Source organism: Saccostrea echinata, unplaced genomic scaffold, assembly GCF_033153115.1.
Source record: "Saccostrea echinata isolate AGI-Se365-2 ecotype Australia unplaced genomic scaffold, CSIRO_AGI_Sech_v1 ptg000025l, whole genome shotgun sequence".
In the NCBI taxonomy this organism is placed as follows: Eukaryota; Metazoa; Mollusca; class Bivalvia; order Ostreida; family Ostreidae; genus Saccostrea; species Saccostrea echinata.
Genome location: NW_026889774.1, coordinates 11339752 through 11357442, shown reverse-complemented (window position 1 = coordinate 11357442; position 17691 = coordinate 11339752). Strand labels below are relative to the sequence as shown.

Here is a 17691-nt window from a genome sequence, read left to right as displayed (position 1 = left end):
TTAATTTTTTTTTTTTACTATTTATTATTTATTTACTTTTTATTTTACTATTTTTTTTATTTAGAAGACATCCAAACATCACTGTTTTGTATTTTTTTTTTCAGTGCATCTTCTTCTTTGCGTGTACCTGGTCCATTGGAGCATCTATCAATGACGCTGGCAGAGTACACTTTGACAAGCTACTCAGGGAACTTATTTCGGTCAGTAAAAAAAATAGCCTAGTAATTTATACAACATAAAAATATCAAACCAGTGAGGTGTGCTTGGAATTGAAATCCTCAAATAGCTTAACCTTCAACATTCTTCTTTTCTTCATTAGGGAGGAATGACAGAGGAAACGAGAATCAAACTGAGTCTGACAGAACTAGTGGAGCCCCCGGAGAAACCTTACCTGAACCCATTCCCTCCCAAAGGTCGTTGCTATGACTACAAATTTGTTAAAGAGGTAATGAACTGGCAGTTATGTTATTTTAAAAATAAAAGCCAAATGATCCATGGAAAGAAAAAAAATAAATCTTCTTGCATCTAGTGAATTAATTAATTAAATTTGGAGGAAAAAAATTGTAGGGAGCTGGTAGATGGGTACAGTGGGCTGAGGAAATCAAGGATTCCCCACCCATCCCCAAGGAGGCAGAATTCAATGAAATCATTGTGCCAACAGTAGACACAGTGAGGTACACAGCTCTGATGAACATGCTGGTTCAGCACCAGAAACCGGTGTTGTTTGTGGGACCAACCGGTACTGGTAAAAGTGTCTACATCTGTGTAAGTACAATTACATTAGAATTATTTATTTTATCAGTATAATGTTAAGAAAGTTATCTGTTTTGCAAGAGATAAATTTTCATGCCTTTTTAATGCTATCTTTCACGGAAATTCATTCTGTTATTGGAATATGTGAGAATCAGCATATTGAATTGTATACATATTTTTCTCTTTTTTAGGACTTCCTGTTGAACAAACTAGATAAAGAGGTATTCAAACCCAACATCATCAACTTCTCAGCTCAGACCACTGCCCAACAGACACAGAATATCATCATGTCTAAACTGGACAAGAGAAGAAAGGGAGTGTTTGGTCCACCCCTGGGCAAGAGAGCTGTGAGCAATTTAATATATTCTTATTGTGCCTTGTATGGTATATCCCTGAAAGATATTCGTTGTCAATTTTAAGGCCAATGAGACTGGACAATTCCATATGCATTATGATGTGCAAGTGCATGATTATCAAAATCTTTCTCTCCCTTCATAGAAAGAGGCTTCATCTTGAAAGTTTTGAAATGTCTGTTTATATTGTTTTTAAATACATTGACAGGAATTTCATGAAAATTCTGTGCTTGTAGATTGTGTTTGTGGATGACTTGAACATGCCCATGCTGGAACAGTTTGGAGCCCAGCCTCCCATTGAGTTACTGAGACAGTGGTTGGATCACTGGAACTGGTACGACCTGAAGGAGACCACACCAATGAAGTTGATTGACATCCAGGTCATGGCTGCCATGGGACCACCCGGTGGTGGCAGAAACCCTGTGACCCCACGTTTCCTGAGACACTTCAACACAATTACAATTAATGAATTTGACGATGATTCCATGATTACAATCTTCAGAAAAATCATGGAGTGGCATATTTCTTCAAGGTAAGATTCGTGTTGAACTTTGACCCTTTTCAGTGCAGGGGCAAAAAATTTACTCAACCTTACCCATAAATTTCACATTTTTATCTCATTTCCTTGGTCTATATAAATGTGAAGTTTTTTATGCACATTCATTATCAATGTTGTAATAATGTTGTGCGTCTTTATTTGTGTGTAATGAAATATGTAATATTAATGAAACAGTAAATGTATTAATATTTTTGTAATTTGTAACAGTTGTTAATGTGTTATATGTAATTTGTAACTGTTGTACATGTGTTGTATGTAATTTGTAACTGTTGTAAATGTGTTAATTAATTCCTTTGTATTTGTTCCTCTTTCCTCTAAATGTTTCTGATTATTTTTCTTTTCGTTGCTTTTTGTTCAGGATGTCCCCGTAAGTAACCATACATAAGCATGCTTCATCTTCATTTTATTCACTCGTATCATTTTCACTTTCAGAATATTTTATTACATATGTATTTAAATATTCTTTCAAATTGTTACACATAATTAGTATTACATTTATTCAATCTTTTTCCTTCTGAAAAATGGCAGTATTTCTCTATACCAGTACATGTACTAATAATTCCTTTTAGTTTATAAATTAGTCTTCCCTTATATATACTATACTTGTTAATAAATATTAGTACAGTAGAACAACCATGCATGGTTAATCTTGTAATCCCCTTATGATACAGGCAGTATACGTGTACTAGTTACTTCATGACTGTGATAGGAATACCTTGAATGTTTATTTAACATTAATCAATACACTATTCACTTTGAAAGTTTATTGTCTTTAAAGCACTGGACTGAAATAAGTCATACCAGCACACTTACCATGTGAAAGAGCATAAAGTTGCACTTAAGAAGAAATAGAATTTTAAACGAAAAAAACTTACCAATTTTTATATGTCAGCTGTCTTCATGTTGGATAAAAGGAATCAGTTTAACTAGTGTGTCTGTCTGTCTGAATTAAGGAGAATCATACTTTTTATGCAATCTTAACTTCACATTTTCATGTAAATATTCATCACAATGAGATGAAATGCCATATGAAGCTCAAGGTCACAAAAGGTCAAGGTCATGACAGGTGACATGTTGATAAAAATAAAGTATTAATACTGTGTTTAGGCCTATCCCTCTAGTTTATTACTTATGATAACCCCAGTCTGAAATATGTGTAATAATCTCAGATCTAGAAAGAAAAATGCAATTTATTATTTGTTTTAGATAATAACTGCATGCAGTTTATTGTTTTACAATTTTGATTGCGACATATAAATATACAGTTATATACCAGAACGTAATCTCAATAGCCAATAGGAAAAGTATAAGGATATACACCCCTCCCTAAGATTCCAAGCGACATTCGGCAGTATAGCAATCATGCAGCTTGAAACTTGTAAATCTTCCGCCGTCTACCCTGATGAAGTACTGCAATTGTCAGCACATTTTATATAATTTATGCTTTGAAATATTAAGTTCTACACTGTAGACCACCATTCAGTGAAAACTATTGAGGATTTTAAAAGCTACAATTATTTTTGTTTAGTTAGTTTGTTTGTTTTTTTTTTTTATTTTTTTTTTTTCAAGCTTCTTCACTTCTGAATATTTCCTATATACATGTACAAGAACAACTTTCTCAGTCTTAGTTTCCCCAGAAAAAGAAAATTTATTAACAATTTAAATTTGTTCTGTTCACAGAGGTTTCAGTAATGAGTTCAAACCCTGTGTAGATCAGCTTGTACAGGGAACCCTCACTACCTACAAAGAGGCCATGAAGAACCTCCTCCCCACCCCCGCGAAGTCCCACTACCTCTTCAATCTGAGAGATTTCAGCAGGGTCATCAACGGAGTCTTACTATCCACCCCAGAGACCATGGAGGAGCCAGCTTCCATGAAGAGGCTCTGGGTGCATGAGGTATGATTGTAATATTGCCCTGATTGCCCATGGTGTGGGGGGCAATATGCTAATTTGACTGCATTATTGCCCCTTCTACCCAGCGTTTTCCAATTGACACTAACATTGACAAATTTTTTGCTTGCAAAAATTATGATTGTTAACTATTAAGTACAATGATTATATATTTATATATTTTGAACTGTACAGTAAGTCTTTAGAGGTTTATTGAAATTTTTCTAGGAAAGGTTTTCTTTTCATTTCTTGTTAGGTTTTCCGTGTATTCTATGATCGTTTGGTGGACGATTCTGATAGGAACTGGTTATTTAATTATGTCCGTGAAGTCAGTAAGACATGTCTGAGAGAGGACTTTGATCAGTTATTTATTCACTTGGATTTTGATAATGATGGAAAGGTCACAGAAGATGACCTGCGTAGTTTAGTGTATTGTGACTTTGCTGATCCTAAATCGGATGCTAAGCATTATGTTGAAGTTAGGGACTTGGAACAGTTGAGAGTCACAGTAGAAGGTTACCTGGAGGAATTCAACAATTTGAGTAAAAAACCTATGAACCTTGTACTTTTCAGGTAAGATTTTAAAGGAAAATTCAACTTATCTGCCTATTGTTGATATATTTAACACTAATTTTGACATTTCATATACTTCAGAATAAGGTATAATTTTAGTACTGTATGTGTTTTGATTAGAGTTCTGCAGACATTTACTCTCTGCATACAATATCACGTTTATTGGGTATCATTATTTGGGAAAAATGTTAATAACTTTGGAAAAAAATGTACAGAACAATGCAAAATTAATATTCTGAAAATATCTACTTTCAGATTTGCCATTGAGCATGTTTCCAGAATTGCCCGTGTGATAAAACAAAAGAGAAGCCATGCCCTCCTGGTGGGAGTGGGTGGTTCTGGTCGTCAATCACTTACACGATTAGCAGCTCATATGGCTGACTATGATCTATTCCAAGTTGAGATCTCTAAAAGTTACACCTCTAATGAGTGGAGGGAGGATTTAAAGAGAATTCTTAGGAAATCCACTGAAACTGACAACCATGGTGTCTTCTTATTCTCTGATACACAGGTTTGTTGGAAAATCCTGAAATTGTTTAGGTCACCTGAAAAAAAAAAAGCTAAAAGCTATAATTTCTTTCTTCATTCAGGGATATAAATATATCAGTGTTAAAAAAGACAACTTGCATTTTTTGTCAATATACATGTACAAAGCATTTTCTTCGAAATATTTGTTTCATAGTTTTCTAAAATTGTTTTCATATAGTTACTCAAGACTGTGATTTATTTACAAAATCAATTTTAACTCTTGTATTTTCTAGATAAAACAAGAATCATTCCTTGAAGATATCAACAATTTGCTAAATGCTGGTGAAGTGCCTAATTTATTCCCTCTTGATGAGAAGCAAGAAATATGTGAGAAAATGAGACAATTGGACAGGTAAAACTATTAAGGTCTTAGAAATATTACCAAATTTTAAAAATATTAAGTCCATTAGATATTAAATTTTATTGTTTGCAAAGATGACAAGATTTCAGTGTCATACAGTGAAATTATGTACCTTTTTTGGTAATTTCACTAACAATGATGCAGTATTAATAAAAACAATTATCATTGCAGACAAAGAGATAAATCTAAACAAACAGATGGTACACCAGTCGCCCTATTTAACTTCTTTATTCAACGTGTCCGAGATCAGCTACACATTGTGTTGGCAATGAGTCCTATTGGAGATGCTTTCCGTAACAGATTACGTAAATTTCCCTCACTTGTCAATTGCTGTACTATAGATTGGTTCCAGGTAAATGCTTAAAAAAAAACTTCAAAAGTGCAGAAATGTGACATCTTCTTCATATTTGGAACTTGTTATAGGCATAATTTCCTTTTAAAGATTTAAGAGTAGATTTCCCAAAGGGGGAAAATTTAGCTGCCTTTCAAAATTTCAGTTTTAAATTTTATAACAAAGAATCAACAACTGAAAAGAATTTCTCAGAGTGGCATTGTATCCATGTTATAGTTTCTGTTTGAACTCATAATGATGCATTGCCATTCCCAATTTATTGAATTATAAAAAGTATATCTTAATTTACCGTGTGGGTATCTACCAACACTAAATTTTGAATGTTTTTTCAGTCTTGGCCAGAGGATGCTTTGGAAGCCGTGGCCAACCGTTTCTTGGAGGATGTAGAACTAGATGACGATGAGAGAAAGGGTTGTACAGACATCTGTAAGACCTTCCACACCACCACCAGGGAACTGTCCCAGAGGTTCTTCCTCGAGCTGGAGCGCCATAACTATGTCACACCCACCTCCTACCTAGAGTTGATCAGCACCTTCAAAACCTTACTCAGCAAGAAAAGAGAGTAAGAAGCATTTTGATTGGTCTTCATTTAAGGGTCATTGACCTTTTTGATAAGAGAGACAATGAGATTAATGACTATTATATTCCTTTATAAAACAATGGGTATGATTGCTCATTGGTAAATTAGTAGCCTTGTCATAACCTGACTTGCAGGAAAAGTTGGCAAAGAATTTATAAATTTGTTAAGTTGAAAGACCATGCATATCTGTCAAAAATTTTCAACGCAATACTGAAATTATGTTCATTTTTTATTGTTTCTTTTGGAGAATCATTAGCGTTAAAAGCAACATTTGTACGTGAGTGATTGTGAGCCTTAAGGGCGTTTTTATTGAAAAAAAATGGAGTAATTTAGTCTTAAAAAATTTGATGTCTATTAAATATTGTCCTTTGCAATTTTCCTCAGTGAGGTGATGAAACAAAAGAAGAGGTATGAAAAGGGTTTAGAGAAGCTGGACTCTGCTGCATCCCAAGTATCTGTCATGCAGAAGGAATTGACTGATCTACAGCCCCAGCTGAGAGAGGCCAGTAAGGAAGTGGACGAAATAATGGTGGTCATTGAAAAGGACTCTATAGAAGTAGCAAAAGTAGAGAAGGTAATAAAAAAATTTTGAGAGTGAGAGAATGAGAGAGAGCAGAACTGAAACTTGTTTTTGAAAAAATTCAGGTTTGTGCATGTACTTTCAAATACCAATGCCCTATAGCTACTATCAGACATTACAGTTAAATCCATTTTTCTGATCCTTTCCTTTTTTTAACACAATATAGGTTGTTAAAGCTGATGAGGCAGTTGCTAATGAAACAGCCAAGGCAGCTAAAGCCATCAAAGATGAATGTGATTCGGACTTGGCAGAAGCTATACCTGCTCTGAACTCAGCTCTGGCTGCCTTAGATACCCTGACCCCACAGGATATCACCATTGTCAAAACCATGAAACAGCCTCCATATATGATCAAGTTAGTGCTGGAGGCTGTATGTGTCATCAAAGGAATAAAACCTGAACGTGTTCCGGATCCATCTGGATCTGGAAAGAAGATTGAGGACTACTGGGGCCCTGCCAAGAAAATGTTGGGTGACATGAAGTTTTTGGAATCTTTGCATAACTTTGACAAGGTATTAAGATTAACTTGAATCACTTCTGTAATATGTTTGTCTTTGAAAGTCAGAAGTCAGAGGACTTAATGCACTTTTATTTTGTACAGGATAACATTCCACCAGCCAATATGAAACAAATTCGGGCAAAATACATCACCAATCCAGATTTTGAACCAGAGAAAGTAAAAGTAGCCTCCACAGCTTGTGAAGGATTGTGTAAATGGATTAAAGCTATGGATGTATATGATAGGTAATTCTGCAAACTTGTTCAATTGTAGTTTTGCATCTTATTCAACCTAAATGTCAAAACCTCAACATTTATACAAAGATAAGAATGCATTTATAAATTGTCAAATGACAATGAAACTTTTTATTCCAGAGTTGCCAAGATTGTGGCACCAAAGAAAGAGCAACTGAAGAAAGCTGAAGCTGAACTGGCAGTGGCCATGTCTCACTTGGAGAAGAAGCGAGCTTCCTTGAGAGAGGTACAGGACAAATTGGCCAAGTTGCAGGAGACTTTAGAGAATAACAAGAAGAAGAAGGCTGACCTGGAGACCCAGGTGGACTTGTGTACCAAGAAACTGGAGAGAGCCGAGCAGCTTATCAGTGGACTGGGTGGGGAGAGGGACAGGTGGAGTCAGAATGCTAGATCACTGGGAATCAAGTATAATAATCTCACAGGAGATATCCTGATTTCCTCTGGAACTGTGGCTTATCTTGGTGCCTTCACTTCTGCCTTTAGACAGGTGATTTCAGTTATTTAATTACAATTAATCAAGAGTAATTGGATTACATGAATTTAAAAAACCAAGTTATTATTAAAAAAGTAACAGGGTTATAGTGAAAACAAAAGAGTCAATCAATAACAAACTGATTGGGATGTAAGAATCAAAATTATGTTTTCTTCGAATCTTTTGTAGGATCAAGTTGAATCTTGGATAAATATGGTAAAGAAGCAAGGAATCTTGTGTTCTGATGACTTTTCCCTCATTAACACGCTGGGAGAACCTGTTAAAATGCGGGCTTGGAATATCTCAGGTCTTCCAACAGATAGCTTCTCACTGGAAAATGGTATCATTTTAGCGTAAGTATCCTTTACTTTCTTTCTTTTTTGGAGGGGAGGGGGAGGATGAGGTAGGGTAGGGAGAGATACTAGCCTGAAAGTTTTTAAAAACATTTGTCACTGGTATGATTTTCCATTTCTTAAACTGAATGCACATCTAAATAAATGTATACAGTCATGCCCCATTAATACAGATGCTTGTGTTGCCAAGCAAATCATCTGGAATAATGAAAAGTCCAGATGAAATGTAAATTGTACCTTTTTAATTTGAAGATATAAAAGTAAATTCTGTTTTCAACAATTTTTTTTGGAAACATAAAGTGCCCTGATTATTAGCCTCCGAATTGCTGAGTTTCGACAGAAGAGAACATCTCAGAATTTTATGCTGTTTACATGTTTAAAGAGAAATGCATAAAATGTCTATCCTACCATAGAATTGTTCCATGGTGTATTCTAAGACCTTTTTTATCGGTTTTTCAGCAATGCCAGGCGTTGGCCACTGATGATTGATCCCCAGGGTCAGGCCAACAAATGGATCAAGAACATGGAGAAAGCCAACAACATTCATGTAATCAAACTCAGTGACTCAGATTTTGTCAGAACGCTGGAGAACTGCATCCAGTTTGGAACTCCTGTAAGTTTGAAATCTCCAATAAACTTTTCCAGCAAATTATTTTTAATGGACATTTTTTCAGATTTTGCTTATTTGCATTGATCTTTCTTCATGTACTGCAATTTCATTCAAGACCATTTTAATGAACTTATTACAGAACAAATTCTAAAGATCTTAAAGTACTGACAATAAATGTTACAGGTTCTTCTTGAAAACATTGGGGAGGAAATGGACCCCCTGTTGGAACCTCTCTTACTAAAACAGATCTTCAAACAAGCAGGAGCTATGTGCATCCGACTTGGTGACAGTACCATTGAGTACTCCCAGGACTTCAAATTTTACATCACCACAAAACTGAGGAACCCCCACTATTTACCAGAAACTGCAGTGAAAGTGACTCTCCTCAACTTCATGATTACCCCTGAGGGTCTGCAGGATCAGTTACTGGGTATCGTAGTCGCCAGGGAGAGGCCGGAGCTGGAGGAGGAGAAGAATGCCCTCATTATACAGAGTGCTGACAATAAGAGGCAGCTCAAAGAAATTGAGGACAAGATCCTTGAGGTCTTGTCCTCCTCAGAGGGGAATATCCTTGAGGACGAGACAGCTATCAAAGTACTATCCTCTTCCAAAGTTCTTGCTAATGAGATTTCTGAGAAACAGGTGAGTTATTTGATTCAGATTAAAATTATTTATCATAATCTTCTTCCTCAATTTCTTTCCATCAAGATGATGCAAAATCTAAATAATTTCTTGGAACATTCTATCTAATTGACTTGAAATATAACAGACAGTTTATTTTACAAATCTTTCATTGAACCATATGTCAAACTTTTTGTATCCATCTAGAACAAACTTTGATCATCAGCTTTTATTAAAAAAGAATTTGGATAAATGAAATATATGTAAATTTTTAAAACAGGCCATTGCTGAAGAAACCGAGAAGAAGATTGACACAGCTAGAATGGGATACACCCCAATCGCTATCCATTCTACCATTCTGTTCTTCTCCATTGCTGACCTGGCCAATATTGAGCCTATGTACCAGTACTCCCTGGCTTGGTTCATAAACCTTTTTATTATGTCAATAGACAATGCTGAAAAGTCTGATGATCTTGAGACCCGCCTTAAAAATCTCCACAATCACTTCACTTATTCCCTCTACTGCAATATCTGCAGGTCCTTGTTTGAGAAAGATAAAGTAAGTTTCTATGTACCAAATCAATTTATTTTTATAGATAAAATTATGTTAGATCTTTAAAGATTTTTTTTTTTTCAAAATTCTTTTGTAGTCCAAATTTTGGTATTAGCTTTTATGTTAAGCAAAATTTTCACAGACTCAAAGAAATTGATTCCAGCATAAATGATTCTTGGTTATTTATTGAGTTAATCTTAGTCTTTGAAAGGACATTATGGCTGCCAGCCATGCTCCAACATGATAAACAAATTTTAACAGGTTTTTGCTGATATAAAATGTACTTTTTTGCCTTAGTAATACCTGCGTTTTTGTTGTTTCTAGTTGTTATTCTCATTCCTGCTATGCGTCAACATCCTGAAGCATGACAAACTGATTAATGAGGAGGAATGGAGATTCCTACTGACTGGAGGAATCGGATTGGATAATCCACATGCTAACCCATGTGACTGGCTGCCTTCCAAAGCCTGGGATGAAATTTGTAGGCTGGAGGATCTGAGCCATTTCAAAGGAATGAGAACCAAATTTATCTCACAGAAAGATGGCTGGAGAGAGGTGTACGATTCATTGGTAGGTATTTGTATATATATACATGTACATAAATATACATGTCAATTGTGTGTGTACAATCTATAAATTGTGTTTTCTTTTTTTTCTTATGTTTAACGGGAGCAGGAATTATAGAATTTTTTTAAATAAAGTAAAGATTTATTTTGAAATTTAATGTCAGATTTCAAACAGACAGGGTACTGTGAATCTCTTTAAATTTGGTGCATATACATATACTATTAAACTTTGTTGATTGAATGCAATTGAACATTATCATTTGTAGGGATATAAATTCATGGGTAAGGATGACCCACAAAATACACCCACAAATAAATGTTGATTCCACAGTACTTAATAAACTATTGAAGTGGGAAATTTTCTATCAAAAATATATCATAAGTTTCATTCTGAGTGGATATTTTGTTTTTTTAGGATCCATTCCATCAGACAATGCCTGGAGATTGGAGTGACAAATTACAAACTTTCCAGAAACTGCTGGTTCTGAGGTGCCTGAGGCCTGACAAGGTATGATTTCATTCATAGCTGGACAATTCTCTTATTTTCATGGAGATCAGCAAAAAAAAAAAAGCTAACATTCTAAGTATATGAACATTGGATATAAATCTAAGGAGTACAATCTATTTATCATATGATCAATTTTGATCATTTGACAGTGATTGATAAACAATTACTTACAAGTACATGTGCCATTTTTTTTAAATAATTTTTTTAAATTATGAATTTTCTCCATTCACAGATAACACCAGCAGTACAGGAGTTTGTCACAGAAAAACTGGGCAAAAAATTCATTGAGCCTCCACCCTTTGACTTACCCAATTCCTTCAATGACAGTAATCCCACATCTCCTCTGTTGTTTGTGCTGTCCCCAGGAGCAGATCCCATGTCGGCCCTGCTCAAGTTTGCCGATGATCAGGGATTTGGGGGAGCTAAATTTGACTCTCTGTCTCTAGGTCAAGGTCAGGGTCCCATCGCCTTGGCAATGATCGAAAAGGGTATTAAAGAAGGCACCTGGGTCATGTTGCAGAATTGCCACTTGGCTCCCTCCTGGATGCCTACCCTGGAAAAGATCTGTGAGGTAATTTTATTGAAACTCTTATGGATAAAATGAAGGATTTTCTGTTATTTTTCAACTGTAAAACATGTTAGAAATATAGACCTATTTATTGTGTATACCTGCTCATTATAAAAAAAGGGTCCTATTTTTTTCATCAAGTAATGCAAAACGGTGAAATTTTAAGTTGTATATGATGAATTAAGGTTTTAATGAAAATAGAAAATGAGTGGTTTTTCCTAGAGATTTGCCATGACATTGCTTTTGTGAATATTCACTGTAAATTTTCTTCAATATTGAATGAGTGGATAAACTGTTATTGTAAGTAAGTAGTTTTGCTGTATATATGTATATTCAGAATTACATATGAAATCTCACATCATAATTATCTAAATTTGTCATTATTTAGGAGTTCAACCCCGAGCAAATCCATCCAGACTTCAGATTATGGTTGACCAGCTACCCTTCCAACCAGTTTCCTGTGTCCATTCTGCAGAATGGTGTCAAGATGACGAACGAGCCACCGAAAGGGCTCCGATTTAACATCCTAAGGTCATACCTCTCCGATCCAGTCTCTGACATGGATTTCTTCAACGGAGTTAAACCTCAGAATGCAGTATGTGTTGTTTATTACCTTGATGAACATTGTTACCATGTTAAAATTCTTCGGAAATACATTACTTTTCCCATTGTCTTCTGCCAATTTCAGTTTCCTTTCTGACTATATTGTAAAAGAACGAGGAATCATGTATATTTGTCTAGTTTTGTTTGTTTTTTTTCAGAGATAAATTTAAAACTCAAATAAAAAAAACTTTCAATTTTTGATACAACATATTTTTTTTTTATAGCTTTGGATTATTATCCACTTTTACAGAATTTCAGAATATATGCTAGTGATTAATTTGTGTAATTATAAACATGCGTTTATATCCCCATTTACAGATTTCAGAATATACAATATATAAATGCTCTTAATTGGTCATTAAATAACTGAAGTGAATAATCTCACGTTTACTTTTTTGAAAATTTTCAGAGAGCCTTCAAGAAGCTGCTGTTTGGTTTATGTTTCTTCCACGGTATCGTTCAGGAGAGGAGAAAGTTTGGCCCTCTGGGATGGAACATTCCGTATGAATTCAATGAGACAGACTTGAGAATCAGTGTCAGACAGCTGCATATGTTCCTCAACCAGTATGAAGTAAGATAGTTCAAGGGTCTTAATGACATTTTGTTAATTAATTGTTAAAAAATAACTCAAGTATTTTAAGATGTGATGTAAATCTATTTAAATTTACTGGGCCAAGTTATGGGTATATTTCAAGTCCACTGTAGACACATACATTTTTCTGTGTGAGATTAATTAATGCTATGTACATGGTCACAATTTTCCGCGGAAATTTGTCACTGCATATTTTATGTACATGGAAGACATGCATACAAATGCAATCCAAGAAATCTTCTTAATTTTCTACTTGTGGATTGATCAGAAATTGTGATTCTGCTGAATAAGATCACGTATTAAAAAAAAAGTACATTTACAGTATTTTGATGATTTTCTTTATATTAACATGATAGGAGAAAAAAAAGAATTAAGATTAAATTGTATTGAACAAACACAAGTAGAAGTAAGTTTTTACCTTTGTTATGACTTTTATAGGAAGTTCAGTACGACGCCCTGCGATACCTGACAGGCGAGTGTAACTATGGAGGTCGTGTCACTGACGACTGGGACAGGAGAATGTTACACAGTACCCTGGACAGATTCTACTGTAAAGACATCATCCAGAAGGAGGACTACTTCTTTGATGAATCTAAAGTCTATTATGCACCCCCTGATGGCGAGGTTAGTGGCAATACACTTATTCCTGTTTTATACTGTGAATTTTTGTTGGGAGGGGGGAGGTGTTTAAATTTTGTTGATTTCGAGGTATGAAGAGACCCATTAATTCATGTCCCCATGAAATATTATAAAACTAAACAACAATATAAAGTCTATCCTCCACTCACGAAATCAAATACCCTTATACCAATTTTTTTTCCCCCTTAAGCCATGTGAATTTGACCCCCACATAAAATAAGTGATTTTAAAGTAATAAGTTTATGTAACTCTAGTTTGGGAATACTTTTTTTACTGCTTCATTTTTAAGACTTTGAACAGCTTGTTATTCAGCAGGAAATTCATACAGGATAAAGGGATTAAAGTTGTGATTATTTGAGAAAAGATGAAACGCTACCCTCTGTATTTTTTAAGAATCTCTTAATTTTCCGCATCATAAGTACGGCCAAGAATCAACATTAAATTATATGAAGTTTAATCTCTAATCGTAAACTTTTTTCACCAGTATGAGAGCTATCTTGAGTACATCAAGAGTCTACCACACAACCCCAAGCCAGGAATCTTTGGTATGCATGACAACGCTGACATCACCAAGGATCAGGGCGAAACTAAACAGTTATTTGACAACATTCTTTTGACTCAGGTCAGTATTTATTATGTGTGGAAGTTTGGAGTGTTTGAACCTAATTCAGATCAAAAGAGTGTTGTGGTTAAAGTAGCTTTTAAAAAAGAGAGTGACTGTGGACTCTGTAAATCAAGAGCTTTTCTTCAGGGACTGAGTCTTTTAAGACAATTAAATGCCTAAAATATTTAAGATTTCTGATCTAGAGGTCAATCAATATTTAAGGTAGAGCAAAATATCTTTACTGAGCTAAAAGACTATATGTTATGTGAATGGTTACATTTTATTTTACTCATAACATTTTGTTACATTACATGTATTACAAAATGAGGAAGGAACAATGATTAGAATAAAAAGTATTTTAAAAATAGAATGATGAAAATTGGAACAGAAATGTCTAATGATAATTGGAAGTAGTTATCTTGAATCCTGCATAATATACTACTATCAGTTTAAGCCTCTAAGCTCAAGAAGTATGAAAGGGCCTCATTTGGATGTGTATAATCATTAATTTTTGGTATATATTAATTTGCATATGTAGAAGTCAAGTATATTGTGACATACATATATGGTGATTCCGCTTCTGATTCCTTTAGGTTTATATATATATATATATATATATATATATATATATATATATATATATATATATATATATATATATATATATATATATATATATATATACATGTATTATTTTTATTAGATATTCAATCCCAATTTTTATAATTAATCAAATTATTGATGAAACTAATGCATTGTTTTTATTTTTATTTTTTGCTTTTATGTGTGTTTGCTGTACAAAATGTCATTTTTGATCCCGACAACCACTTGATGTATCTCGTGTGATACAGAAAAGGGTAACCATAGCGATTATATATACACATATGTTATCCATTATTTATCTTAGCAGCTCTTTAGCTATACTATAGGTATAGATTCAGCTTTATATATCTCCTTTTACTCTAGAGCAAATAGGTTTATCCCTGTGAAACTTTGGCAGTAGTAATGACAAGCCTTTCTATTAATTTTCAAATATCACAAAATTCAGGAATTTCAATAATTATAAGAGATAGACATGGAAAGTGTATTTATGAGGCACCCGTTTTTTAATACCACAGTGATAAACACAAAATTATGGAAGCCAAGAATTTAGGGTGCAGTTTAAAACTTCATTGAAAATTGTATACGTATTCAGTTTGTCCTTTATATGCACAAAATATTCATAGAATTGTTTGTTAATGAAATTGAATATTTGAATATTATTTACAAAATTCCTGCAACAAAATTTCTGAACTATATAGCCCCCAATTTTACATTAAATCTTGAAGTGCTGTATATATAAACGACTCTCTCTCAATATCATTTAGTCTTAATTACAATCCCAATCTATTAGAATCTGCTGATTTTCTATCCTTTTCTATCCTAGCTGTTTCATCATTCTTTGTAGGCTTAATAACTTAGACATATGGTATATGGTACTTCTTCTTTATCTATTTCACTGTAAATGTCTAATTTTCACATTTCAGCAAGGCGCGGTGAATAATATTTTTTTATTTTCAATAAATTTTTGAAAGTTGATTGAAGTTTATGATTTTTGAATTTGATTACAATATTTCAGTTAAAAGTATTTCGTTGAGTTAATTGATAAAAGTTTGTTCTTACTATGTTTTGATACAAATTTCAATTTATTTTAATTGTTAAATTTCAGTTTTGCCGTTATGTTTTGGTTGGTTTAAAATTCATGGAATTTTGTTCAAAGGTTTCAGTTTTGTAAATCTTCACTCAGTATATTTAAATTCTCTGTTAAATATTTTTAAAAATTCTGCATATGACATGAAATAAGTGTGTTAAATATTATTAGCATGATCAGGGAAAAAAATGGCTCACATCCACTGTTAGATTCTTTGCCAAATATTGATATTGAACACAAAACTGTATAAAAAGCTTATCACTTGTACAACTTTGTAGGAATTTCATGTCAAGCACATGCATGTATATGTAAAATGTGTAACACTCAGTGTTACTCACTGATTTTGTTAGAATTCATTGATTTTAAAGTTTAAACTTTCTACTTTTGACAAGGATAGACATTATTTTATTCAAAAAAGTTTATTTGCAAATGTTTTAAAGAGTTTCAGTGATTATACCTATCAAAGAAAGTTCTGATCTTAAAGATTCTTGGTAGATTTAAAATATTCCCTTAACTTTATATTGAAATAAAAGTTAAATGGACAAAAATGAAACATTTTTGTTTTATTTTTCTGCATAGGCAAAAGCTTCATCTGGAGGTGGAAAATCCACAGACGAAATTGTGGATGAAGTGGCCCAGGATATCTTGTCCAAGATTCCAGGAAACTTTGACACTGATGCAGCTCTGCGGAAATACCCGACATCTTACAAACAGAGCATGAACACTGTACTGGTACAGGAAATGGTGCGCTTCAACAGACTGCTTAGTATTGTACGCTCCAGCTTACAAAACATCAGGAAAGCCATCAAGGTTTGTAGGAATTCTGGGAAAATTTATCAAGTACTTTGTTTTCACAACTATGTCCAATAATGTATATTAGGGGTAACTGCATGAAAAGTTTTATGCTGATTGAGCTGCATGGGTTTCATTTCTGTGTCATTTCAAACATTGCAATTTGAATTGGATTCTATGTATTTATCTAGACAGTTATTAATTTAAGGTTCTTTTATAAAAGAAACTTTCAATTTCCAAATTTCCATGGGATTCTTCAAAGATATGATTAATGCCTTTGTTTGTTGTTTTTTTTTTACTTCACAAAGAGCTGAGCTCCATGCAGTTTCTTCCAGTGAGTATGAGTATTTATAATCCTTTTCAGTTTTCTCCACCTATATTTTACAGGGATTGGTGGTCATGTCAGCTGATCTGGAGGAGGTCGTCCTCAGTATCTTGAAGGGTAAGATTCCCGGCATGTGGATGAAGCGTTCCTACCCCTCCCTGAAACCTCTGGGAAGCTACGTCAACGATTTCATCGCTCGCCTAAAGTTCCTCCAGGACTGGTACGATGACGGAGCACCTCCACAGTTCTGGATTTCCGGCTTTTACTTCACACAGGCTTTCTTGACTGGTGCACAACAGAACTTTGCCAGAAAGTACACCATTCCCATTGACTTGCTAGGCTTTGATTATGAGATTCTAGATGATGCAGACAAGGACACGCCACCTGAAGATGGTTAGTTTTCCTAATCTTGTATCCTCATTTTTTGACTGGGGAGGGTTACTATTTTTAAATTAAAAACATGGAGTTTATGATGTAATTTTTGTTAATCATATCTTTGATATGCTGTCTCTTTTTCTATTTTTCCCTTAGGAGTGTATGTTTATGGATTGTTTGTGGATGGAGCAAGATGGGACAGAGATGATAAGATATTGGCAGAATCCAAACCCAAAGTTTTGTTTGATGCCATGCCTAAGGTTTGTTACATAATATAGACACACTTTACACTACAGTGAAACTTGTCTAATCCAGAGGTTGTGTATTCCGTAATCTTGCCTAATACGATGTAAACTGTAAACATCAAGCTCATATTCGTAAAATGCAGTTGTTTAAAATGCTGTCTAATCAAGAATGTTGTCTAATCCACCTCTTTTTATGGAATTGGTAAAGTCCAAATTAGACAAATTTTACTGTACATGTACATGTCAAGGCATGCAATCTATGCTTTAATTAGTAATAATCCTTGACATCAGGT

At 34.1% G+C, this 17691-nt stretch overlaps 1 protein-coding gene across 4 annotated transcripts in view; it reads left to right on the top strand.

The window, feature by feature from the left end:
• Positions 1–17691, top strand: part of LOC133191992 (dynein axonemal heavy chain 7-like) — a 38565-nt gene that overhangs the window by 19669 nt on the left and 1205 nt on the right. For 2 of the 4 annotated variants that reach the window (XM_061327801.1, XM_061327799.1), the window contains 30 exons: positions 105–200; positions 320–445; positions 568–765; positions 945–1100; positions 1343–1638; positions 3346–3562; positions 3813–4129; positions 4385–4640; positions 4891–5009; positions 5190–5370; positions 5703–5932; positions 6335–6524; positions 6697–7041; positions 7131–7273; positions 7403–7769; positions 7944–8107; positions 8567–8720; positions 8901–9359; positions 9619–9897; positions 10216–10461; positions 10873–10965; positions 11198–11536; positions 11922–12128; positions 12546–12707; positions 13167–13352; positions 13852–13989; positions 15498–15506; positions 16241–16471; positions 16841–17171; positions 17310–17413. In XM_061327801.1, coding sequence (XP_061183785.1) covers positions 105–200; positions 320–445; positions 568–765; positions 945–1100; positions 1343–1638; positions 3346–3562; positions 3813–4129; positions 4385–4640; positions 4891–5009; positions 5190–5370; positions 5703–5932; positions 6335–6524; positions 6697–7041; positions 7131–7273; positions 7403–7769; positions 7944–8107; positions 8567–8720; positions 8901–9359; positions 9619–9897; positions 10216–10461; positions 10873–10965; positions 11198–11536; positions 11922–12128; positions 12546–12707; positions 13167–13352; positions 13852–13989; positions 15498–15506; positions 16241–16471; positions 16841–17171; positions 17310–17413 — 6339 coding nt within the window. The remainder of the gene's footprint in view (positions 1–104; positions 201–319; positions 446–567; positions 766–944; positions 1101–1342; positions 1639–3345; positions 3563–3812; positions 4130–4384; positions 4641–4890; positions 5010–5189; positions 5371–5702; positions 5933–6334; positions 6525–6696; positions 7042–7130; positions 7274–7402; positions 7770–7943; positions 8108–8566; positions 8721–8900; positions 9360–9618; positions 9898–10215; positions 10462–10872; positions 10966–11197; positions 11537–11921; positions 12129–12545; positions 12708–13166; positions 13353–13851; positions 13990–15497; positions 15507–16240; positions 16472–16840; positions 17172–17309; positions 17414–17691) is intronic. The other 2 variants (XM_061327802.1, XM_061327800.1) reach the window with 1 other exon arrangement.